General features: G+C 39.3%; 1 protein-coding gene and 1 long non-coding RNA gene across 3 annotated transcripts; one reads left to right on the top strand and one right to left on the bottom strand.

The window, feature by feature from the left end:
* Nucleotides 1-334: 334 nt before the first annotated feature.
* Nucleotides 335-1907, bottom strand: LOC142176417 (uncharacterized). The gene is made up of 2 exons (XR_012705004.1): nt 1387-1907; nt 335-888 (listed from the first exon to the last, which is right to left on the bottom strand). It is a non-coding gene; the product is annotated as an uncharacterized LOC142176417 (long non-coding RNA).
* A 16431-nt stretch (nt 1908-18338) lies between these two features.
* On the top strand, nt 18339-26247 carry LOC107814234 (disease resistance protein RGA2-like). 2 transcript variants are annotated; one of them, XR_012705289.1, is made up of 3 exons: nt 18339-18792; nt 18892-21840; nt 25982-26247. XR_012705289.1 is itself a non-coding variant. In XM_016639608.2 (2 exons), the coding sequence occupies exons 1-2, from the start codon at nt 18622-18624 to the stop codon at nt 21112-21114; spliced, it is 2394 nt and encodes a 797-aa protein (XP_016495094.2). In that variant the 5' UTR covers nt 18339-18621; the 3' UTR covers nt 21115-22042. The 2 variants fall into 2 exon arrangements, 1 of the variants encoding a protein (XP_016495094.2); XM_016639608.2 differs by lacking the exon at nt 25982-26247 and having other exon boundaries at nt 18892-22042.
* Nucleotides 26248-27207: the final 960 nt, after the last annotated feature.

Below are 27207 nucleotides of genomic sequence, written 5' to 3'. Positions count from 1 at the left end.
TGACTAATCGATTTACCTGGGTTGTTGATTGACAGGGTTAATGTTACTCATAAGAATCTGTCGAGTTCTTACTCGCCTATTCAAGTAAACTCAATGCCTATATGTCTATGGAATTAAGATTAACAAGAATGCATTTACAATTCCTGAATTTCAACCAACAAGGCAATTGGGTATATGTCTATCCCAATTGCTAAACCGTTCCCCGAGGCCCGGGTTCAAGAACTTGCTCTTTTTAATTCTATATGCAATCTAAAGTTCCCACTTTCGAGTTCAACTAAAGATTCGTAGATAGTATTTCACTGTTAGCTACTCAGCAAAATAATTAAAAGCAGAATTAAATAAACAACCCAATATGATAAACCAACTTTGTCAAATTAAACTTCAAACAACAACATTCATGTTTCACCTATGACCCTAGAACAATGGGTTTTAGCTACTCATGCTAGTGTTCATCACAAATAGATTCAGTTTCATCCCAAATAGCAAAAACCAAGAGAAGAAAAGAAGAACTTGATGGTCAAATCTCCTCCTTGCCTCTTGTCTCTCTATTTCTTGAACTAGACTATGAAAAAACTCTCCTCTCTTCCTTGGGCGAGATTGACTTTACATAGGTTAAGTGAGTTTTCCTCCAGATTTCTAATTCTGCTCCTAAATAACTCTTCCCGGATTTTGGACTAGCGCGACCGCGCACCTGGCCGCGCTAATTGGTTGAGATTCTGTCATGGACGCGCTAAAAGTAGCACGGTCGAGCACTTGGGCGCGCATGTCCAGTTCTGTGTTTTATCACTTTTGTTCCTTGTCTTCAAGCGTACTCAGCTCTAAGGGGTCTTTCTTGCTCCAAAATGGTTCCAATCACAACTGTTTAAGGCATCAATTAGGCTCCTCATCCTGCAATATATACAATTCACAATTAGAGCTTATTTTTCATCAATTAACCATATTATGATATTGGAATATAATCAAGTGGGAGCATAAACAATCGCCAAATTACCTAGATTTAACCTATTATCAATTACGCAGTAGCTTACCTATTGTGACCAATGATTGAATCATAGAGTCTCTCTATGAAGAACTTATGACAACTCTAAATTAAAGGGCAGAACCAATCCTTATTATTCAAAAATAAATTCCAGAAGCTCATTAAAGGTTCTAACACGAACTACTGATTTTGCCAACTTAATTCCTCTAACAAATTAATGCATTTATTCAAGAATAGAGGCCATATACATCACCAAAATATAAACTAATTAAAATAACCAAGAGAGATGCTACGACCTAAGGCAGTAGAACCAAATTCATGAATTTCAAAACAATATAAACATCATTCGGACACAAAATGGAATAGTTATACTCAAGTAAAATTAGACAAGAGGATAAATGAAGAACCTTTGAATAAGCTTTCCGATATATTGACAAATGAGCCTCAAATGTACGGCAACAAATCGTTTGGATCTCGCGGACCACGTACGAAGACCTCGACGGACAACCTCACCGGAAAATTAAAATACCATCCGAATTTGATTACCCAGGTTGAGAATGACATAAGGATCGCTGCTCTTAAAGTCCCGAATCACCAAACGCCTGTTGTAAATGTTGCTTTGGTTTCTTCAAATGGTTCTGCTCGAAGAAGCCAGAAAGACCCAACAAGGGACAAAATTCCAAATGGACTGAACTTTTGTTTTTATCAAGGAATTTACATATCTACAATCTTAGTTATGGATTTCAACAGACAAAACCATAGAATATTGTTAGTATGTGTATATAAGGCTATAAGCAAAAAAGGGGTTAGGGTCTATTTTTGTTCTGCGGCTGATCGGCGTTCCCCTCTTTTAGTTGCTCTAGGTTTTTTTTGTTTTTAGAAGAAGATAGATTTGATTCGATTCTTCTAGGTGCCAACGGCTGAAGCTCTTAGGGTCTAGGAAATTAGGTCTTGTCTGTTTTATAGGGTTTTTAAGTTAGGGGGTATGGGCCTAGGAATTATGGGCTTGGGAATTATGGGCTAGGTCCGGAAATTAGGCTTAAAATGGGTTGTTTGAGCCCAAATTTTATTCTTTCTCCGTGAACAAGACTAAAAATACTACATCATTTACTAATTAATCCTACTTAAGTAAAAATAACTATTAAAATAAGACTGATCGTTAAAGAAAAACTATTTTTGGCATTTTTCAAGATTAAAAATGACTACAAAACATTAATGAAACTATTTTTTGTAATTTTCATTTTCTTGTGATAAAATAAAGTAAAAGAGTCAAAATTAGTTGAAATAGCGATATTAGGCCTAAATTAAATATTTACATGCTAAAATAGGTAAAATCTCGGGGAGGGTCAAAAATCACATGTCTACACTTGTATGGCCTTGTCGGCCTATGTTTCGAATATATAAAGAATCATGCCGGCCTTATAGGCCCGTACTTTATATGTATGATTTTGTATTCCCTCATGCTTTACTTCGGTTCATTTACCTATGATAGAATGATATGAAAGATACATTATGTTGGTACTAGGTTGAGTAAGGTATCGGGTGCCCATCGCGGCCCATTAGTTTGGGTCATGAAAAAGTGATCTCAGAGTAGTTCTATCCTAGGGAGTCTACAAGTCGTGTCTAGTAGAGTCTTGTTTATGGGTGTGTCATGCACCACACTTATAAGCAAGAGGCTACAGTGCCTTTAGGACTGTCACTCTTTCTTCTTACTCTAGATCGTGTGGTAGAGCTCAGTTGTAAGAACTCAATTTCCTAAATTCTATCTTATTCATAATACGACGATGCCTACATCCAGAAAGGCGGTTGGTAAGGGATTGAATGCGGTTGTGGAAGAGTTGAGTCAGAGGAACTCGATTTTTCATGATGTTTATGATGAGAAAATGTAAGGTCTTCATTAGATCTTGTGTGTACAAGTCGTGTCTAGTAGAGTCTTGTTTATGAGTGTGTCATGCACCACACTTATAAGCAAGAGGCTACAGTGCCATGTAAGCCTCTTTATAAGGATCCATAAGGCAAGAATATCTATCCACCCCTATGGTGAAAGGCAATGAGAGATTCAGAAGATAGATACAAGTATCAACAAATAAAAGAAGCAAGGTGAAGAAGGGTACGAGGCGCCCAGTTAATGAAGACTATCATTATTTACCATTCAAGACGAGAGATATAAGCATTTTGAGTTACCTTCAACGGTAGCAGAGGTATGTACAATTGGCCACACCCATCTTATTTATTCCATATGGAAGCCAACGGAAGCAGTATAAGAGAAGGACGAATATCAGGATCCGACTGGGGTTAGAGTGACCCAAAAATAGAGGATAAAATGTTTGTGTTAATTGACATATCGAAAGGATATTGCAAATATGCTAATAGATCTCCTCGTGAGATACCCAGATGGTGCACTCCAAAATAGTATGGCTAGATATGAGTACTACAAGGATAGACACTAAAAGCCTAGAAGGGATAAATATTACCTTAGCATGGCTCTCGTTCCTAGTAAACAAAGAACGTTAGCAACCCGAAGAGCTAGTGGATGGAGCAAGGGGAGCTAGAGGCAGAAGAATGTTTGTTCGAGTTTTCAGAATAAAGTGATAGACATAGAAGTTAGCGGGAAATAAGAAGAGAGTCAATGAAGCATTATGAGTAAAATGTGATACGTGGATGACAACGATAGAACAAAAAAATGATAGTATTACAGAGTCTATAGTCAAGTGAAGGAAAAGATGAGAGATGACATGCCTTGAAACAACAAAAAAGTATAGGCCATAAAGTCACATCCTCATTTCGAGAAATAAGTTCGTGACTCTAACGCAACTACCGGAAAGAAAAATTAGACCCTAGGATAATAAAAATTAGTATGGGTCAGTGAACAAGATAAACTAAACATGAATTAGGGATTGAGTGATTGGATAATAGTCGGCACCAGGAGAATTTCAGATTTTGTTTCGGCGATAATAGAATGGAGAACAGAAGAAGATTCATGAGAAATTTAAAGAATGATCATTCAGGAAGACCCTTCCCTAAAGCAAGCAATGTGAGCAAAGTTAAGCTTAAGGGACTGTATGTTCCAGTTATACTAAGTGTCACCCTCACGATTAAGGAAAGTTGCTATCTTTGGTACAGAAGGATTACCACAAGGAGAGTAAGGGTCATCGATGATGTGAAAGGACGCCAAAAATAAAGAGGTAGAACATCTATAGGCAGATTGTCGTAGCTCCAACTCATAGTACTCCCCTAAAGGGGGAATATTGAATGGCGTGAAATTACGTCAGAATTAAGTGGTTCTAGTAATTATGGAATGGTAAAGGAAGAATGCGATAAAACAAAAAAGGGATGAGATTGCACTTATTCAAAGCCTACAGATATGCTACGATACCAGGGCATTATGCAAACACGACGTCAAGGAGAGGAAGTAAGGGTTCCTGCCTGAGATATTATTGATTAACTTAAGACAAAGGAAATGACCAAAAAAAAAGAGTACACGGAATATTGATACGTGAATGGGCCAACAAGTAATTAGTAGTTGATTCAAGAAACGCCTGGCTATGTCCAGACAAGAGAATACAGACAAATCAACAGATCGTGCAAGATAAACATAGGGAACCCCAATATGGGGAATTCAGCCTCACAGTTATGACATAATGATCTTTGAAAAATATCTATATAGGAGTTGGGGAAGTTAAAAAGGTAATGTATGAGTGTTATGGAAATAAAAGAAAGTTCCACCATGAAGACAGTCAAAACATTAGTTCAGGAGTAACCCTACAAGCGTAAGGGCGTGGAGATAAGTAACTACGGGTAATTATAAGCGAGGAAGAACAACAAAAATTCCGTCAATCATATGATGTGATAAGCTCGCAGCCTTACAAGAGTCAGAGGATCCCTCCCTAATTACCACAATGAAGGACTAGTTGAGGAAATAAGGAAGAAGGCTTCTACCAAAGCACAACGACCTAAAGAGGAATTGGACGTGTAACAACAGTCTTACAACAACATTGGAAGCACTCCAAAGGAAAGTGGAACCTACTGTGGCTAATGAACGTGAAGTAAAATTAAAAGTAATATTTGAGATAATATGAGTTGCACGAAAACTCTAGCATGTGTGGGCACAAAGATAAGCTACGTATGGACGAACCATGGGGGCAGAAAGACTAGGAAAAGTAATAGCTTACCTTGAAAGAAAGCTAAGATGGAACGGAAGAAATTATTCGATCAATGATCCAGAGTTGGTTATGTTATGAACGCACTTAAAGGTTTGGAGTTTATGCATGCAACATATACAGCCGTAGAAGATTCTGGTATATATTAAAAGAAAGAATTGAGCCCAGGTCATAAATGAAGGATTAAATTGTTAAAGGATTGTAGCATGCATATTCCTCAGCGCCCATAAATAGCTAAACAGAATAACTAATACCATGAACCCCTAAGCGGGAGATAACTTAAGCCGACATAAATGTTGATAAGAAGAAGGAAGAAACTAAAGAGATATATCAACAAAGTACATCATGAATTCGGTTATTGGACCCAGAAATTATAGAAATCGTGACTGAGAATATTGCAGAAGTACTCTTACTATCAAAGGTACAAGGGAGATATTACAACAACCGTATTCTATAACGGCTCTATGATAAAGGCAATTAGAAGAAGTATTAGCTTCATAAGAAGTCAGTATGAAGCTCCCACCGAATTGTGTATGTCTAGAGGTGCGAGTATTATAATAGAGCTTCAAGTTGTGAACGTGAATTATACCTATGTGGAAGGGAGGTCATGAAAGAGATAGAAGATACGATACAAGATTTTAAGGTAAGAAAGGAAAAAGGGAACAACATACAAGATACTCAAAATGTAGAAGGTCGTGAATAGTCCATACTGTGGATAAAAGGCTAGAAGTGCGGGGATTCGGTATCCATGAATAATAGCAGCGTCGTCAGTGGAATACTTCCCAACCTATGGTTTGTAAGTACCAAAAGGGCTAATTAAGGGAGTAATGAAGAGTTAAAAACAATGTAATGTCTCTCTTGATGTTCCCGAATGACATAAGGAAATCTATGATGCAAGCAAGTTGAAGGAAGATTATGAGTAGTATGAATAGATATATGTAGGACGCAAACCAAAGTATGGTAAAGCGACAAGGCTTTAGGAAGATAGGAGTAATGACAAGAAAGGGCGAGTAAGAAGGTGACGAGAAATACATAAGTCCTCGGAATTAAGCCCATGAAAAATAAAAGAGCTAATGGTTTCCCTAAATTACAAAAAGTTCAGTATAGCCTGAACGAACCCAAAGGAGTCTAAGACTAATAATATCTAGAAAAAAAGAATGTTTCCCTGGTAGTAGAATGAGGATGTAATTGTGATAGATAAAGGATGACATTTGGGCCTTCGATTGAGTTATGATTTGAGGAAAAGAAAAAAAAGAGAAGAAAGGGATTTCATGAATTGTACAGGATTAAAATGCCCGCATAAGGTGAATCATATATGGATGCTATGAAATACGGTTATGAAAGCATGGTATCGCCCCAGGTGGATCAGTCTAATCATTTCAGATGTTCCCCGATAAGACGTGAGCCCTAGTAATTACGTAAGAGGTTTCAAGTTATCAGTGGTAAATTGTAGATCAATATTGAGGTGAATCAATAATGGATGAATAAAAGTTACAAAGTATGAGATGTGATTAGGCCATCATTCTTAAGATGAACAATAATAAAGAAACATTAAAGGGCTTAGATTTATATAAATAGGATAAATAACGAAACTAACCTGGAGTTTGGTAGCAGACCTTAGTAACGATAAATTAAAGTAAGAGTTATGGTATAATATGACCTACCTTGATGCAGTAAAGTCATACGGAGGGATAACACATCTATGAAATAAAGTATAGCAATATTCGCAAGTTCAACAAAGTACCAAGTGAAGAACTTCAATATACCTATAGATTCCCAGAGGGGAACCTAGTTATAGTTATGTATATGTTCACAAAGTGAGACCTAGAGATTGGCTAAAAGCTGGAGGAAAGAAGAGTCGCATATGCCCACATACAAGGACAAAGGCGTACATATTGTATGATAGAAGGTAGCAATAGTTACGAAATTGGAAGGATTCCGACCACAAGTCATGGTGTGAGGAATAGTCCTAAAGGGGGGAATGCCCTGGCCTTTGGATTTATTCACAGAACAGTTTTCTGGGTGGCAAGGAGAGTACTAAAGTATTCGGAAGACATAAGTTATGAAAACGATAAGTGCATCAGTCAACATCCGAGGACGAATGTTCCAAAGGGGGAATGATGTCACATCCCATGTTTTCGTACGTGAAAGTACTCCATAAGTAAATTGATATAAGCTCAGAAATGAGATATTACATCCTGCATTTTCGTACATTGAAGTTTCGTTGTAAGTTAATCGACGTAAGTTCGGGAAAGAGATTATTTTGAGATTCTAAGCATTATGCTATTTCAACAAGAGATGAGTAAATTCGTGAAGGTGAAAGGGTAAGCAAATCGAAGAAAAAGAATTTCATCGAAATTTGACACTTTGGAATAAAATACGGTCCGAGCTATAATACTCGGTATTTATGAAGTAGTGCCATACAAAGTACCACATGACCATAATAGTAAGGTGTACAAAGTGTGTTAAAAGTGAGTAGTATTTGAAGTAATTTGAGATAATTCTTAATTATACGGGTAATTGATTAATTATTGGATTAGTGGGGGATTACCAAGTTAATTAAGAATTTGGTGGATAATTAATTAGGGTCTTTTGGATAAGCCCTTGAATTCCAACGTGGCAGCAAGATATAAGCACTCAAATGACTCATTATTCACAAATCAAGTTGGCTAAGTTAGATGAATTTTGGTAGCCAAGTCATCTTAAGTGGGGCCCACACCTAAAGATTAAAAGAGACCTCTATAAATTCATATTTGAATCTCTACAATATCAAACAATGCTTCAGCAAATATGGAAGCTTCAATGTTTGTGTGCTTTATATGGATTGATTGAAGAATCAACACAAATACCTAAGATGGCAGCAAATTTCTTTTTGGTTTGTTGCTTTAGTGACTTTTGGACGTTTTTGTTGCTATGTACTAGCAATTTTGTATTATTACGAAGTCTTGAAATTGTTTTTGTCCTAAAGAATTTCAAAGATAACATGTATGAAGTGTAAAATTATACAAAGTGTTAGCAATATAATTTGCTACAAAATTTATACAAGACAACTTAGCAACGTGAGGATTGCGATTCTAAGGGAGTACAATGCAATCTTTCTCAAGAAAATTATACGGATTTTCCCCTACTTCGATCCGCCATTACATGTTTTGTCGTGATTGACGCATATTAGAGGGATTGTCAAGAGAATCGGCTCAAGTATGTTAAGGCTATCCCTTCTTTCTTTTGGCATGATCCATACGATAAAAACGAAACATGCAAATGCACAACTTCCATAAATGACTCTATTCATAGAAATGCTAGAGATGCTTATATTCTTGATTCTCCATGTGTCATATTATTCTATCGTCTGTTCATGGGTCTCAGAAAAATACGTAAGTTGAAAAAGTTTACTTCATGATATTATTCAAAGGCATAATGGTCTTATGACACTCCAAGAGATTTTATTGATGTACTTCTCATGCATTGCATTCATGTACATTGACCCATGACCAGATGGCATTATATACGCGTATATATTTATGTATATATGTATATGGCATATGGAAAAAGGTTACGACGTTATATACACACCACCACCTGATCAGCCGGTATACGTTGATGATATTGCCCACAGTGGCTGAAATGATATGATGGAATGCCCTCAGAGGCTTGATGATGTTATGTACGTACAAACCTATGCATTACATGACATTTATACGCATATGCACGAAACTATAATATTAAATGATTCACAAAGTTATTCAGATATATAAGTTGAGTCTTTTACTCCATATTTCTTAGATGTCTCTAGTTACTGATTTTCATTCCTTACATACTCAGTACATTATTTGTACTGACGTCCCTTTTGCCTGGGGACGCTGCGTTTCATGCTTGCAGGTCCTGATAGACATGTAGAGAGTCCTCCAAGTAGGCTATCAGCTCAACGGAAGGTGTTGGTGCGCTCCATTTGCTCTGGGGTTGCTTCTTTGGTAAGTATGATTAATACATGTATTGATTGGGATGGCAGAACCCTATCCCAACTTTTATGATATTATGTATTCTTAGAGGTTTGCAGACATATGTTATGTTACGGATACTTGTATGGCCTTATCAGCCTATGTTTCAAGTATATAAAGAATCATGCCGGCCTTATAGGCCCGTACTTCATATCTATGAATTTGTATTCTCTCATGCTTTACTCCGGTTAATTTACCTATGATAGAATAATATGAAAGATACGTTATGTTGGTACTCGATTGAGTAAGGTATCCGGTTCCGTTGTGGCCCATCGGTTTGGGTCATGACAACTATAGTCTTTTCTTCATCTATTGTTGTTTCGGAGGAGGTTCCTGAAGGCGCCGTTCTAAAGATCGAAATGGAGTCCCCTAGAAAAAAGGTTCTCGAAGATGTCGCTTTTGAGGATATACCCTCGAAAGCAGATTAGGCCTTTGGTTGTTGTTTTTGCTTCTTTGTTTCTGTGTACGGGGCCCCTCGTGGGTTTTGTAAACATCTTTTGTTAATATAAGAATTTCTCAATTTTGTCTTTGATACGTGTTGAATTCCATTCTGCCTTTGTTTGTGAAAAATCCAAGTGTATAACTCTAAGGATTAGTCCGAATACTGGACCCAGAACCTAATAAACCCTTAGGTTTTTAATTGATTAATATAATACTTCTTAAAGTTCTTCGTTATTCCTCAGACTAAGCTCGGATTGATTTGATGCGAGCTTAGGTCACCAGGACTCTTGAGTCCGAGTAGAGTGAGAGCAAGGTCTCGATTTTTGAAATAAAGCTAGCCTTTTCAAGCTTCGTTGATAGATCCTGAGTGAGAATTTTCTCGAACTCGGGCAGCCTTTGGGCTTAGTAATCGGGTGAGAGCTTGCTCGAACTTCGAAATAGAGGTAGCCCTTAGGCTTTATAGTAGTCCCCGAGTGAGAATTTGCTCAAACTCGGGTAAACCTTGGGCTTAGTAATTGAGTGAAAATTTGCTTGAACCTGAAATAGAGATAGCCCTTAGGCTTCATAGATAGTCCCCCCCAAATGAGAATTTTCTCGAACTCGGGTAGCCCTTGGGCTTATTAGTCGAGTGAGCGTTTTCTCGAACTAGAAATAAAGATAGCCCTTAGGCTTTATAGATAAACCCCGAATGAGAATTTGCTCGAACTCGGGTAGCCCTCGGGCTTAATAATCGAGTGAGTGTCCACTCAGACTCAACTTGTAGATGGCCCTTAATGATTTCTGACAAACTAATTCTCGATGCATAGGTCCTGATGCCAACATCATGACATAAGCGGTTGAAGTAACTGAAGGGTTGCTTTTTGTACGATTCCCAAAAGCATTAATTGTAGGCGGCTGACGGTCGGCCCTTTGGCTTCCTTAGCACGTTTAAACGATCCTTATAAATAGACAAACCCCATAACCTTACAAACTTTATTCCCTCAGTGCTTCCAAAGTTTCATTTAGCCTTTGTAATTTCCTTGGACTCTCCCTTCTCTTTTATAACAGCATTTTCCATCTTCTCGGATCTTTCGCTTTAGAGATGGCTAAAACTTCTAAATCTGTCCCTAAAAAGGAAAAAGCTTCATCATCTTCTCGATCGACCAAAGGTAAACCGGTAGTGCCTCCTAGTATCGATGAGTGTATTCCCCTGCCATGTGAAATAACAGGCGATTTTAAAATTGAGAGACCTACCTCGACACCAGGCCGATGTGAGCCCATGCCTCGATATGTTTGTCTGGTGACCGAGGCCGGGCTCAAGAAAGTAGAGGAGGATTGCAAATTGGACAATAAGAAAATAGTGATTCCTTTATCTGAGGAGGATATTACTACTTTTAAGGCGGGGTACTTAAGCATATATACTTACCCGTTTATGCTGGGCCATGCAATCCCAACTCAAGGTCTCATAGACCCAGTTATCCTCGATTTTTGCCATAGATACTAAGTGACGCTCGGCCAGATCTACCCCTCCTTCTGGCGAGTTATTTACTTAATCAGATTCTTTTCGAACCAAATTGAGGGTATGTTCTTCACCCTCGATCATCTGATCAGACTGTACAGTCCCCGACTTTATCATGGGGGCTTGATAAAATTTCAATGCCGATCCTTAAAATATCTATTCATCAGTATCGATGAGGACAAAGACCGTAGGTGGATGAGCTAGTTTGTCCGAATCAAGACCTCCGATCTTATTCCTGCTAATTGGATGTCGTTCCCCGAGGAGTGGAACATGAAGCGTGAGTATACCCTACTTCCTTTTCTTTTCTTGACTTTATATTTTCCTTTGTCCTAAACTCTTTATGTTAATGTAGCTGCTGCTTGGTTTCCCAGTGGGGTCTTGGACCTCGGGGGCTAGGTTCAGAAGCTGGCTTCCCCCTCCCCTTACTCGGAGCATTGCTGGCGAGATTTGGCCAAGGGTTGATGGGAGGAGAAAAACCATGGCGAGTTCTTCGTTAGTTTTCCAGCACTTTCATTATGGGATACTTACCTTGGTTTCAAGTAGGTCTCGGAGATGCCGTTGAGTTGAGGCCGGCCCCAGTTGATGAAGCGGAGGTTCCGAAGCCTCCTAAAGAAAGAAAAAGGAGAAGAGAGGCATCTGAAAATCCTCCGAAGCCGAAGAAAAGCTTGGCTCGAAAGCCTAAGGTTGATGCAATGGCCTTATCTCCGTAAATGGACCAACGTCTTCGGGAACAGGAGGAAGAAGAAGATGATGATTGCTTGTTGGTAAACCGTAAAGGAAAGAATGTCGATGCTTCAAAGCCTATCGAGTCGGTAGCAGTCGATGAGGCCCACTCTAGAGCTGAAGAGATCTCCGAAGGGAGTTCGAACAAAGTCCCCGAACCATTGTCCAGAAAGAAGGCACCTCATTTAGGGGATCATTAAGAGGGCGAGGTTGAATGTCCTAACCCCGAGCCTCTCTAAATGAAAGAAAATGCCCCGAGAGGATCACTCGGGTGATCAACGTGGACGATTCTCCCATTGGCCTCGAGTTCTTCGAGAGGAAAATCCAGGAGGCTCTGAATATGAAATCTTTTGGAGTGCAAGTAAACTATGAATGGAACGACATCTTTCAAAAATGCCTCGCAGGGCTTGACGATGGCCCCGACCCAGATGCTTTTTTCATTTTTGAACAAGTTTTCTATTTTTATGCTTGTGCCGTTATTTTAGATGTTCTAAATGTTCTTTTCTGCCCTCTTTATGAAGGCAGCAGTGCTCTATAAGAGGGCATTCTCCAAGTCCCGAGACGAGCTTGCTCAGTGCGAGGCCGAGCTTAAGAAAACTTCGGAGGAGAGGGACACCGTCAAAGCCTTATATGCTAAAAAAGAATTGGAGATTCACCTTCTTCGAGATGAGTTGATGCGGGTGTGCCAAGATCGAGCCGAATATGTTGAGAAGGTAAGATAGTTCCACAGAGTTTGTTAAGCACTCATTTTGTTTTAGTGGATGACATTGTTAATTTTGCAGTTCAGTCAGAAAGTCGATATGGAGGCGCAGCTTCGGGAGGAGCTTAAGATAAAAGAAGCTGACGCCCTTGGGTTGAGGTATGGATGATCTCTCTTCTGAGAAGGAAACTCTAAAAGAGTAGTTAGCTTCATTTGAATGCCAGTTTCGAGATGCGAAGGAGGAGAGCCTAGATCGGGGTCTTGAAATCGAGGAGCTTAAAATCAGATCTGCTGCTGAGCTGGCCAAGGCCAAATTCGATGCTGCGGCAATTATTGCTTTGTATCAAGCCGATGCTGAGGCAGCTAATGCTCGGTCAAGGGAGATTTCTTCTACGGTGGGGGTCAGATTAGCAAATGACCTCGACCATGCTAGACGACAGTCCCGGAGGATGACCCTCAAGGAAATACATGCCCGCGGCTTTAACCTTTCGGCCGATATTGAAGCGGAGAAGGCTTTGGAAGAAGAGGCAGCCGCTGTACTTACCGATGAGGATGATTCAGCCAGTACCTCCTAGGGTGAAAGAGACGGGGATGAGGACGCCGAGGATGGGGCTCTCCAAGATGCAACTCCTAAAGATGCGGTTGCTAAGGATGTGACCCCGAAGTAGTTTTAGGTTACTCCATTTTGCTTTCTTGTAGACCCCCATTTGTGTAAATATTCCCTGTAATCATCTTATGGAAATACAAGGGGAACTTTTGTCTTGTATTTGGTTTGAGATGGATTTAACATTGCCTTTATTTATGGAAGACTTCGTTTGAATGACCAATCTGACTATTGGTCTTTAGGGCTCGGGGTGTCATAAACCTTTAGATTTTTATTGATAGATATAATAATCTTCGAGCTAAGTTTTTAAATTGTTCCAAGGTAAGCCCGGGATATTGTGAATCCTTGAGTTCGGGTCGGAGATTCGAGTTATAAGTTTCTGGCTCTCAAGCTTTTCGAAGTTGGCCCTCGGGCTCTTATACATCGGCCCTTAGGCTCTATTTAGATTGTCCCCTAGGCTCTTATATCTCGGCCCTTAGGCTCTATGGACCTTAGGCTTTTATATCTCGGCCCTTAAGCTCTTTAAGTTGGCCCATTAGGCTCTTTAAGTTGGCCCTTAGGCTCTTTAAGTTGTCCCTCAAGCTCTTTAAGTTGGCTGATTCGGCCTCTTAGTATGGCTATATAATTTTTCTCTCATTTCGGCTTAAAAGACTTAGTGAAAATTTTAATTATGCATTGGCATGTGTTTTTTGTACCCCTAGGTTTTTCGAAGGTCTCGTGTATTGGAACCTTATTGGTGATTTGTTTGTGTAAACGTAATCGAACACCTCTTAAGGTGCTTCCAAGGGTCGATGTTATCAAAGCCCTTGGAATTTTCGAGGGCTGAATTTATCGAAGCCCTTTGTATTTAGCTTTTGCCGAGGGTAGCCTGATTTAACCGTTTTTTATGAAGTGTTTGAAGGCCTTTTAATTTATAGCGGAAGTCGGACGTCTCCGAGCCACATTATTTGGCTGTAGCCTTTATATGATCGTAGTCTTTTGTATGGTCGTAGCCTTGGGCATGTCATTTGGACTTGTTCCCTGATAACTTCCCGAACTTGTTCGAGAAATTAAAACCCCGAGAGTATTGGTATTGGCCTTTGTTTCGAAAGGGTGCCTCTTTGAGGTCTGTTAATTCGAATTTCGGGTGCCTCTTTGAGGTCTTATTAATTCGAATTTCGATGGCAATCCTCGAGTATTCGGGTGCTTCTATGTTTGGTTTTTAAGCCGTTTCCCGTAGGATTGTAAGTGTAGAGCTTGTACGAGACACAAAGTATTTTTGATATAACCTAAATGTTTCTTCGAATAGTCGATACATGCGTACATGTTTAGCTGCCAGGGCTCGACTATTCTATATAGACATGGATTGTTTGACCGTTTGGCCCATTACAAAGTTTTCCTATCGAGGCCCATTTAGGCGTGAAATATTTTTCCCAAAAATGTGACCTCCGAGGGTGATGCCCCCAGTATTCGAGGTTGATTGAAAAGAAACCTTGAATACTTGTCGGTCGTTCTTTGGGTAGCATATAGGTATTGCCTCATTAAAAACCTTGCCAGTAAAACCCAGTTGGGACAAAATCCGAACTAAGAGAAAAAGAGTGCAACATATGCTCTATAACCTGCGGCCTTCTTGTAGGAAGGGGCGTTCTCGAGAGCACGAGTCTTTGAGAGACTCCACTGTGCCGAGCTTGTAAGTTCCTGTACCAGTGACTTCGAGGTCTTGTTGTTCGTGGCCATGATATCTCCGAGGACCTTGGCCTGATCAGGGATGACTTTGGTGCCCTGATTTGATGCCGCGAAGGCCGAGAAGCTCAGTCGCCCTAGCTCTGAGGGAACGCTTTTCTAGAATGAGCTTTGTGTTGTATTGCCCCGAAATGTTGATTGTTTCCTGCAAATGAATTAGAGTGGTCCTCTGCGCACATGGACTTAATTAGTCATATCATCAATATAAGATTTAATTATTTTACCTATTTATCTATCGAGCGGAATCCCTGTCAAATCGAAGCAATGTAATCTATATCATTAATCAAGAAACTAAATGATTATTTTCTTGAGAGCGGGGACTACTTCCCATTCTCAGGTGTACCTTTCCTTTCAGCGGTTGGCTTGGTATCATCAGGCTTTCCGGAAATAGCGAGGGTTCGAGGATCTGGAGAATTCCTTTTCGGAGTTGTGACTACTACTTTGCCACCTGCTTACCCTTTGAGGTCGATGTCTACGAAGTCAAGGGTTCCGGTATCGGCACCACTTCCTCGATTGCGAACATCTCTTTTGCAGCATGCTGTTCTTCGTGGACTGTTTTCACTCCTTTCTCTGTCGGGAACTTCACCATCTGATGGAGAGTCAAAGGCACTGCCCTCATATTGTGTATCCACGGTCTCCCAATGAGTGCTTTATACCTCATGTAACCTTCGATGACATGGAATCTAGTGTCTTATATGGTCCCGACTACGTTTACAGGCAAGATAATTTCTCCCTTCATCGTTTCACTTGCCATATTGAAGCCATTTAGCACCCGAGACGCATGTACAATCTGATCTTACAAACTGAGTTGTTTCATGACCCTCGATCTGATTATGTTCGCCGAGCTACCTGGATCCACTAAAACATGTTTAACTTGAATTTTATTAAAAAGGATAGAAATTACCAGGGCGTTGTTGTGAGGATGGGATACGTCTTCCGCTTCCTTGTCGCAACATGATAGGGCATCCTCGAGCACATAGCTCCGAGCCCCGTTTTCCTTTGTGATGGACACTTTAGTGTGTTTGAATGTAGGTCCCAATGGGACGTCGGCTCCTCCGATGATCATATGAATAACATGCTGGGGGTTTTTCAAGTTCATTCTTCCTATTTGCATCTCTTTCCCAGAAATGGTTTTTGGCCTGGTCACTGAGAAATTCATGAAGTTGCCCCTCGTTAAATAGCCAAGCTACCTCCTCCCTGAGTTGTCTGCAATCCTCGGTCTTATGCTCGTGAGTGCCATAGTACTTACACATTAAGTCGGGGTTTCTTTGAGAAGGATCTATCTGTATGGGCTTAGGCCATCTAGTATCTTTAATTTTGCCAATTGCTGAGACGATATTTGAGGTGTCAACACTAAAGTTGTATTCTAATAACTTGGGGGCCTCCACTGGCCCCGGGCGCCTGTCAGACCCGATTTTACCCACGAATCCCCGGGAGCTCTGGCCTCGGTCTATTCACGATCATTCTGGGGTGCATTGCACCTTGAAATGTTCCTTCTATCTTCAACGTACGGTTGATATCTTTCCGTGTTGAATCGTGATCCCCGATCTATATCCCTTGGGGGTTTGACTGCGAATTTGTTCGGGTGAACTGAGCCCGAGGGGGCTCCTAACTGGTCATCCTCGACCCTAATTTTTGACTGATACTGATTGTGAACATCCGACCATGTCACAACTGGATACTCGATCAAGTTCTGTTTTAGCTATCGAGATGCTATCGAGCTCCTTTCATTCAAATGCTGCATGGAGGCCTGAACCGCCCAGTCATTGGAGACCGGGGGTAATTCCATCCTTTCCATCTAAAACTAGGACACGAACTCCCTTAGCATTTCATCGTCCCTCTACATTATCTTGAATACGTCTGATTTTCTTGTGGCCACTTTTATGGCCCCGGCGTGTGCTTTTACGAAGGCATCATAGCAAATGAATCAATAGAGTTAGGAGCTAAGTTGTGATACCAGATCATAGCTCATTTTGATAATGTTTCTCCAAACGTTTTCGATAATACTGACTAGATTTCGGCATCATTCAAGTCATTTCCCTTGATCCCACAAGTGTACGAAGTAATATATTCGTTAGGGTCCGTTGTCCCGTTGTACTTCGGTATATCAGGCATGCGAAACTTCTTGGGAATGAGCATCAGAGACGCACTTGAGGGGAAAGGTTTCTGTACGAATTTTTTGGCATCTAGTCCCTTCAAAACTGGAGGTGCTCCTAGTATTTGGTCTCCCCGGGAGTTGTAAGTTTCCACCTTTTTATCGTTGTATTCTATACTTTTTTCTCCTGACTCGATTCTTTTAGTCAGTTTCTTGAGCATTTTCATGATTGTGGGGTCAGTCCCCATGCCACTTTCATCGGGCCTTTCGAGCACAGGCTTGTGCTGTGTGTTTACCGGTTCAGCGGTGTTAGGAGTCCAGTTCTGAATCTGAAGTTGAGCGATGGCGACTTGCTGAGCTTGTAGCGTCTCGAATATCACCTGGAAACTGACTCCTCTTTCTGCCAGTCCTCGTGTTTCCTGACCTCCAGCCTGGGCTTCCATGCGTCCATTCCTTACGGGGTCTGCACCTGCTTCTGGGTTTAGAGCGTTGTGAGAGCTAATATTAACTGGCTCCACGTTTGACACTCCCTTAGGACCGAGCCCTATGCCGTTGTTTTCTCCAAGTCCTTCACTGTCATGAATAGGTGCATTTGTATGCTAGACATATTTTAACATGAATTCAAAGAATCTTTGACAAGAAAAAGTGTGAAGAATAACGTGTGTTATCAGAAAACTAGCACTAAAATAATCACTATTATTTTTAGCCTCACGGTGGGCGCCAAACTGTTTGCCTCAAAAAATGAGTTTAACAATTAAAGATAATTTGTGGTTTTAAAGATACGTGATATATTCTAATACTAGTGATTATACAAGTAATATTGAGCTTAAGTAAGAAGAAATAAAAAACCAAATCAGTATTGTTGGAACAATAGTGGGCCTCGAGGTCAGCTAAGAGTAATAAAGTATGAACAATGAAGTAAATGCAATAAAGCTGAAGAATAATTGGAGAGAACGTTAAACAAGAAGAATAAGAATGTTCTATTGCAATAAATAATTTGATTCTTACAAAATGATTGGGGTCCCCTTTATATAGAAGGGGAAAACTCCAATATAGTACCTTGCTCATAAAGATAAAGAATCCTATTGGTACAGGTGTGTGACGGTCTAGTATGGACCTGTACTATTTTGTACAACCCTTATCCTATAATTAATGCTTAGATCCACTCGTGCTTGAGAAATTCTCTCTCTTTCTTGATTGACTTCGAGATTATACTGTCCTCGTGTCCTCGACGCAGGCTGTGTCAGGCCTTTGATCAGCTTTCTCGAGGTAGGTGTCCCTTAGCCGGATTTGCCCTACCCTCGAGTCTCCCGGACTCGAGTCTATACCCCGATTTAAGACTCCAAAATCATACTCCTCGATTTTGACCGTATACACTAACAAATTGTGGAGTTTATTAGTTTAAAACATGTCTTCTTTTACTAACTTTAGTACAAGTAGTTGAAAAAAAAGAAGAAGATATTTCAATGTAATAAGCATGGAAGCTTATTTGACTCATAGTCTTCACTACAGTGTGATCAAGAAAAGTAGTATTTCATCTAAGGAAATTACTTGTTGTTGTTGATACTCTCACAGGCAGCCACAATTTTCAGTACCAACCATGGCAGAAGCAGTACTTTCAGCTCTAATGGAAGTCCTTTCCAAAAGATAACTTCCCAAATTTTCCAAAAAAATGGACAGCTAGGAAGTACAAAGAAGGAGATGATAAATCTGCAGAGCACACTATCAACAATTCAAGCTGTACTACAAGATGCTGAGGATAGGCAAATGAGAGATAAATCTTTGAAGAACTGGCTGGTGAAGCTCAAAGACATTGTCTATGAAGCAGATGATTTATTGGATGAATACTTGACTGAATTGCTCCGCCATAAGGTAATTCTTGATGACCGAGAAACCCATTATTGTTTTTCCTATGCTGTGAGTTCTCTTTATCTGAATGGTACTTTACTTTGTCTGGGTTACCGTATGAAGTTGAAACTGAAAGAAGTTGGAGAAAAGTTAGAATTGGTTGCAAATGAGAGAGCCAAATTCCATTTTAGGGATGTCGTTTATCAGGGAGGTTTTTCTTGTGAAAGACCACAATCAGACTCTTATGTAATTGAATCAAAGGTTTTTGGTAGAAATAAGGATAAAGAAAACATAGTCAAGCTACTTATAGAATCTGATGTACCGGTTGTTAGCATTGTTGGAATTGGAGGAATTGGGAAGACAACAGTTGCAAAATTGGTTTACAATGATATTGTTGTAGAAGATAGATTTGATACAAGAATATGGGTTTGTGTCTCAAAAGGATTTGATGTGAAAAGGCTTCTTAACGCAATCATAGAATATGCCACTGGTAGTAGTTGTAACCTTGTAGAGATGGAGGCGATCCTGCGGCGTGTCCACGCGTTAATATTGGGCAAGAAATTTTTGCTTGTCCTAGATGATGTATGGGATGATGATCATGAGAAATACGAGAGATTAAAGAATTTAGTTCACAATGGTTTGGATGGGAGTAGGCTGTTAGTGACTACTCGAAATGAGAAGGCTGCGCTACTGATGGGCAAAGCAAATCCATATCGTTTGGAAGGCCTTTCGGATGATGATTGCTGGTCCTTGTTTCAGGAACTGGCATACAAGAATAGGCAAAAAGAATTATTAGCTCTTGAAGAGCTCGGGAAAGAGATCACCAAGAAATGTAGGGGGGTTCCTTTAGCGGCAAAGGCCCTTGGAAGTTTAATGTGCTTGAAGAATCAGAAATCTGAGTGGTCTTTCATCCGAGATTGTGCAATGTGGGATCTTATGGGACATGAAGACGGAGCTGGAATTCTTTTGGCCCTAAGATTAAGTTATGAGTACTTGCCGACACATCTGAAACAATGTTTTGCATATTGTTCTATATTTCCTAAGGGCTATAGGATAAATAAAAACACCTTGATATGCCTATGGATAGCGGAAGGATTTGTTCCATCCTCTGAAAGCATGCCACCTGAAGAAGCTGGGAATGGTTATTTCAATGAGTTGTTGTGGCACTCTTTCTTCCAAAATGTGAGAAGAGATTTTGATGGGAATATAGTTGACTGTGACATGCATGATCTTGTCCATGATCTTTCCAAATCTGTAGGTGGTGTTGATTGTTTAACAACAGAATTTGGCAAGGAAGTTATCATTCCTGTGGCCACACGCCACTTATCAATGCTTGGAAGTGAGCTGGTACCCAAAAAACTTGGCATGTTGAGGAGTGCTCAAAAGCTGCGATCGTTTCTTCTTTTGGATGGGCAGAGAAATATCACGAAACTATCCAAGAGTTTCTTTTTGAGCTTTAAATCTGTTCGGGCATTAGATTGCAGTGGTAGTCGGATAAAGAAGTTGTCTAAGTCAGTTGGTACTTTATTACATCTACGATACCTCAATCTTTCACATGCTCTGCTAAGAACATTGCCAAAGTCTATCTGTTGCTTCCTTAATCTTGAAGCTTTAATACTTAAGCATTGCAACCATCTGATAGAAATTCCTGCAGAAATTAGAAAGTTGGTGAACCTTAGACATCTGGATATATACGGATGCACATCCTTAACCATATTACCTCGTGGCATTGGAAAAATGAGATCCCTGCAAACATTGCCAGTTTACATTGTTAGCAAGGCTGCTGCTAGTGACATTTCCGAGTTGCAGAGACTTGATCTTCATGGTGAATTAATGATAAAGAACCTTGAGAATTTGTCCGACGAGATATGTGCCAAAAATGCTAACTTGAAAGGGAAGAGGCACATCCGATTTCTAAAGTTAATATGGGATCAAGTTGAAGAAATGGGCACAAGAGAAAATGTTGAGCGCATTGTTGAGAGCCTTCAACCAAATTCTGATTTGAGCAAGTTACACATAGAGGGTTATATTGGTGCAAATTTCCCCAGTTGGTTGATGAATATATACTTGGTACACATTGTGGAAATCTGGCTTTTAAAATGTCACAGGTGTGTGGAGCTGCCTCAACTAGGGAAGTTGCCTTTTCTTGAGGTTCTCACTGTTGACGGGATGGATTCCGCAATGTATTTCTGCAATAGTTCTGGTGAAGAGGATTTGGCAACTCAATTTGCATCACTGAAGCAACTGACCCTCCGTAATATGCCCAATCTATTGGGATGGTCAGTTAATAAAGATCATACTATTCTTCATTGTCTGAAGAAATTTACGTGGCATGTCCCTATTTGAATAAATTGCCAGATCTTCCCTCCCTTGACTCATTAGAATTGTCTGATTGTAGCAGTGAATTACTAGTAGAGGCAGCAGCCAAGATTACCTCCCTTACTCATCTTATGATCAGTGGATGTTTGGAAATTCTACACTTACCTGAAGGGTTGCTGAAAAATAATATCAATCTGTTGTCCGTGGAAATTAGAGATTGTGCAGAGATTCAAAGTCTTTCGAGTGAGCTGAAAGGTCTTCCTTGTCTCGAGTCATTAAGCATCAGTAACTGTAACAGTCTCAGTTCTGTGCTCGATTCATGTGGACTTCAAACTTTGAAGTCCTTGTCCATTCATGGTTGTCGTAACATTAGCCTGGAAAAAGGATTACAAAGTTTACAGTTTCTTCAATATGCATCACTCTCTGACTGTGAAAACTTGACAACCTTGCCGATGACTATGCAAAACCTTAAATATCTCCAAACTCTGCATATATGGAGCTGTCCTAAGATGTATATGCTCCCAGAATGGCTAGGAGATCTCATTTCTCTTAGAGAATTGGAGCTGTGGTACTGTGAAAATCTAAGTTCTATTCCAGAATCAGTGAAAAAGCTAACCAAGCTTCAGTTTCTGTCTATATGGGGCTGTCCAAACTTGGGATTAAGATGCAGAAAGGATGTCGGAGAAGATTGGCACAAGATAAAACATGTTCCATTCATCAAGATTAATGGCCCATTTATCCAAGCTATGACAGGTAAGTGATGCATTTTAGATGAATTACTTTTTCTGGTTTCGCTGAAACAATCAGAACACTATATACTCTTACTTCTCATTTTGTTTAACCGGAGTTGAGGTTCACAGAGATTAAAAGAAATATGTTGAAGATGATTGAGTTTATTGTCGATGTATTGAGATACTTCTTATAATACTAATTCAGGATAAGATGTTATATCAAATATAATATTAATATAAAGTACTCCAGTTTTGTTGTATGTTAGTTTGACTTTTCTTGATGATAGTTTTGCATTTTAAGAAGGAGGTCATTTTATTCGACAAGCTAAAGTAGATGGTAAAACCAACATGGAATAACATATAGCAAAGGCACTGTTTCTTGCTTTTGATATGGAAAAGAATTCGTCCTTAATAGTCTGAACCTCATATCGGACTGGGTTTACGTTGGCTAGCAACATTCTGCCACCCTTGTTATTCGTTGGGACTTAAGACCAACTATACTTTGCGAGCATAGGTAGAGTAATTCTTATTAAACTTACATTAGGTTTGCCAGGAGAATTTTATGTTTCGTCGTAGATTTGTATGTTAGTAGAGAATTATAGTGGGAGTTAAAGAACCTCTAGTTTGAGGGACCCCTTGCATTTTTTTGTAGATAACGTCGAGAGAATCCTTAATTTCTTTTTAAAAAATAAATTATTGAGTATTGAAATGAAATACATCCCACTAGAGTAGAATGGATATAAAGGATTCATATAGCCGACTAGTTTGGGTGAGCTAGCAGATTAAGTGACAGTCTGAACATTGAAGATAGCAGTATCAGTTTGGTTTCTCATTCAAAAGCTTTATTGAGTTGGCAAATTGACTTCTCAGTTAAAAGGTTCATATAGAATCATACTGTTATCCATTCATTTGTTTCCCTTGAGATCTTTCCTTGTACACTTGTTTTCCCTGTATCTTTATACATGTAACTTTTTTATTCTTGTTGAATTGATTTTTTTGTTAAAGATCACACGTTTAACTACATATGGTTCTGTAAATTAAAAGCTGTGAACAAGATAGATCACTTCCTTTGCTTTGTTTATTCTGCATAGGCTGCAATTAGGTGGAAAATGCTGATAATGTAAGTATGAAAAAAGCTGTTTGGACCAATGGGGGAGTTTCAACAAAATATCAATACTACTGCAATCGCTTCGATCCACCCTTCGGTGAAAACCGTAATACGCCTTGAAGAATTCCTATGAGCATACTCAATGTGAATTGTCTAAGTGCTCTCCTTTGTCTCATTGTCCATCTCGTAATCATTCATTTCTGCCCCTGAAACTAGCTCCTACTCCTCTTTTATGATAGAAGCCCCCTTGGTCCTTTTTTTAACATGAAATTTTTGACCGCCCAAGAGGACTGACTATCTTTCTTTTTATATGCAATATCTTGAAAGATAAAAATAGAAAAATATTTACCTTGACAACGAACACATCCACAACCCTTTTTCCTCGGATAGAAAGTGAAAGTAAGAATGATAATATTAGGCATAACTTAAGTGGCAAGAGTTATTCCCTTTCTGTTTTTGGTACCTTTTGGCTAAACAGATGCAACAATATATTTAACAATAAACAAAAAAGTGCTTGGTATCCACTATCCATAATGTTGTTACAATGTCAATTGAATGTACGGCCCTAACGTGTATGGTGTACCAATATGATCCTCCAAATTGCTGAACAACTGAAATGAAAACCCTCCTCTTACTATGTGATGACCGAAAAGGTCATCTTATGTTTTAGAACGGCCTTCAAAATCTAATTTTATTTTTTCTCGATTTGCGTGCGCAGTCCAAACACGTTTTCGAAAAGCTTTTATGTGGAAAATTGATGAAATAATAATTTTAGCCTAAAAAGTTGATTTTAGTTGACTTCGGTCAACATTTTGAGTAAACAGACCTGGACCCATATATTTTGACGGTATCGGTGGGTCCGTAGTAAAATATGGAACCTGGGTGTATGTCCGAAATCAAATTCCGAGGTCCCTAGCCTGATAAATGAATTTTTGATGAAATTTGTTAGACTGAAAATCAAATGGTTTTAAGAATTTGGTTAATGTTTGATCTTGTTGGTATCGGGTCCGTATTTTGGTTCCAGAGCCCGTACAGTTCCAAAATAATATTTATACCTTATCTGTGAAATTTGGTGAGAAACGGAACTGATTTGACGTGATTCGGACGTCCGGTTGTGAAAATAGGAATTTCATGTGTTTTGGTGTTAAATATGTAGTTCAAGATGTTATTTTGGCGATTTGATCGCACGAGCAAGTTCGTATGATGTTTTAAGACTTGTGTGCATGTTTGGTTTGGAGCCTCGAAGGCTCGGGTGAGTTTCGGATAGGCTACAGAGTGATTTGAACTTAGAAAATTTTGCTGGTATTCTTCAGGTCTGCTGATTTCGCATCTCGCAAATGTGAGCCTCGCATTTGCGAGCAATGGGGCTGGGAGGAGACCTTCGCAATTGCGAAGCTCAGGATCGCAATTGCAATCAGCACTGGCCACATTTGCGAATAATTGTTCGCATTTGCGATGTTAGCAGGTTCAGGTCAGTCTTCGCATTTGCGAGGTAAAGTTCGCATTTGCCTGGTTCGCAAATGGTCGCAAATGCGATACCTGCAACCGGTCAAAAATAATTTTGGACGGGATTTTTCGTTCATTCTTCAATTTTTCAAAACCTAAAACACAAGTGGCGATTTTCCAAAGACTTTTTCTTCCCCAAATCATAAGTAAGTGATTCTTAACTAGTTTTTTTCTGTTGCCTCTTTTCCCAAGATTTCAACCTAGATTCTAAGGTTTTCATGGTGGAATTGGGGATTTTTGGGTAGAAATTGGAGATTTCGAAATTTGGGGATTTAGATCTCAAATTGAGGTCGGATTCCAAAATTAATTGTATATTTGGGCTCGGGGGTGAATGATAATCGAGTTTTGGTCCGAATTTCGGGTTTTGACCAAGCGGGCCCAGGGTCGATTTTTGACTTTTTGGGGGAAATATTGGGAAACTTATAATTACGTATTGGAATTGATTTCTTTAGCGATAATTGATGTTATTAAGTTAATTATGACTAGATACGGGTGGTTCGGAGGTGGAAACTAGAGGAAAAGCGGTAATTAAGCTTTGAGTTGGTCGTTGGATTGAGGTAAGTGTTGTGTCTAACTTTGACTCCAGGGATTAGGGATCCCCGACGTAATTGCTATGTGAAAATCCATGTGTGTGGCGTATAGGTGAGGTGACGAGTACCTATGCGCCCAATCTATCTGTTTTGCTTGTTTTCTTTCCGTTCATAATATGTTGCTTCCTGCCTTAACTGCTACATGTTTCACTGGTATTTCCATACTTAATTGCTACTTATTAGATATTATTTTTCATTATTGAAGGTATAGCTATCTCGTAGTTTCATTGACTCACATTATTGGCTCAAGTCGGTTATCGGTGCTTTATGGTATATTTTGGATTGGTTCCGTTGAGTAGTACAATTTGAGTGAAGTTTCATAATTGTATAGCTTTCCATTTGCTTTAGTTTGAGGTTTAAATATTGTGAAGAGTTTTGAGCTAAATCGTAAAATTTCTGTTTTTATTGTGTGATTGGTACTGATATGGTGGGATCAGGTTACACGTCGCAACAGGAGGAATAAGGGTAAAATGTTATTATATGGTGGGATCGGGTTGTGCGGCGCAACATGAGTAATAAGGGTGGTATATTGAGGCGAAATAAAGGTGAATTACTATTGTACGGTGGGATCAGGTTGGACGCTGCAACAGGAGGAATAAGGGTGGATTGATATGGAGTAATAAGGGTGAATGTTCATATTGATATTGATTATATGGTGGGATTGGGATGCGCACCGCATCAGTTTATGTGTTTATGTATCTTTCTTCTACTGTGAAGTTATTCTGTACTTTTGCCTTTCACATAAGGATTGGTTATAGTTGGGTACTGATGAGATACTGAAGTTATGTATTCATTCCTTGCAAGTTACTATTTTATTTTGTTCCGTTCTTCTTTCTGCTTTATTATGTACTGTATGCGTGGGTTATATTGTAATTGCCTGCCCATAGCCTCGTTGAGGTTAGGCTCGACACTTACCAGTACATGAGGTCGGTTGTATTTATACTGCACTTTCTGTGCAGATTTTGGAGCAGGTAGTGGCTGATTGAGAGATTGGTTATCGGTTCACAGTTTGGAGACCCAAAGTAGTCCTGCTGGAGTCCTCTTCTACATTTCTACATTATTGTTTTCCTTCTTTTCAAAACAGTTGTAATTTCTTTCATACTGATGTTTGTAGAAAATTCTAGTATGTTCGTGAGTTGTGACACCGAATTCTGGGTGGCAATAGCAACAATATTGGTAATAGTATATGTAAATAATGAGACTCTTTACTTATTTCCGCAATTATTTCCACTTGTTTAAGTTTGTTTACTCGTAGTTATTGAAACGTGAAGAAAATTGGTTTATAATATTCTAACGTTGGCTTGCCTAGATGTTAGGTGCTGAACAACTCAAATGGAAACCCTCCTCTTACTAACTTTTGTAAACTGAATAAAAATGAACATTATGCTCATATTGATGATTGCAAGTTAGCCTTAACTAGGCTAGGAAATATAACAATACCATATTTTCATCTTCGGAAACGCCAACCAAGTAGCTGATGGATTACACAAATATGGAAGTAGGCTGAATGAATCTATGTTTTTTTTTCTTTTTATTTATTTATTTATAATTAATGTTATCTAACTCTGTCTTCTTTGTATCTTTATATTATGAACCATACAAGCCTTATAGGGACTACCCAGCTCCGAAAGGTCAAGTAATGTACTAAACCTTAATATTCTAATAATAGTATCCCTATTAGATCTTCATTTCATCCATTAATAATTATTTAGTCCTATACTCGAGTTTCTTAGCAGTCCTTTTCCTTTCTCTTCTCTTTATAGACTTCCCCACGCTCTATAAAGAAAAATAAAAACTAAGAGAAAAACCAGACCTCTTAGGGTTTTTTCTTCCCCCATATTATTATTGCAAAGGAAAGCTTTGAAGCAATGGTAAAATTGTCTCCTTACTATGTATAGATCACTGATTCGAGTCGTGGATGCAACTACTAATGCTTGCATCACATCCCTTGGAGTCATGGGATGCGACCTTTTTTCGAAGAACGCGAGATGTTATGTGCACGGGCTGCCCTTCTATTTTTACCATTATCATTTTCACTTCACATAAAGTTGAACAAGAAGAATTTCAAGTGAAGCATTCAGATCTGCTCATAGTGCCAAATGTAAAACCATATGAAAGTAGGCAAAGGAATGTAATTTTCTTGCAAGGAGACAGGAGCTAAAAGCCCAATTATTTTGGAGTTTCA

Source organism: Nicotiana tabacum, chromosome 22 (assembly GCF_000715075.1).
Source record: "Nicotiana tabacum cultivar K326 chromosome 22, ASM71507v2, whole genome shotgun sequence".
NCBI lineage: Eukaryota > Viridiplantae > Streptophyta > Magnoliopsida > Solanales > Solanaceae > Nicotiana > Nicotiana tabacum.
Note: the sequence above shows the minus strand (reverse complement) of the source record. Positions and strands in the feature narration are given on the sequence as shown.

What these genes read in the sequence shown, in the direction of transcription:
- LOC107814234 (XM_016639608.2), top strand. Translation starts at nt 18,622, where the DNA reads ATGATAAATCTGCAGAGCACACTATCAACAATTCAAGCTGTACTACAA. An exon ending in CTGAATTGCTCCGCCATAAG is followed by an intron (nt 18,793 to 18,891) that starts GTAATTCTTGAT and finishes TACCGTATGAAG; the next exon opens with TTGAAACTGAAAGAAGTTGG.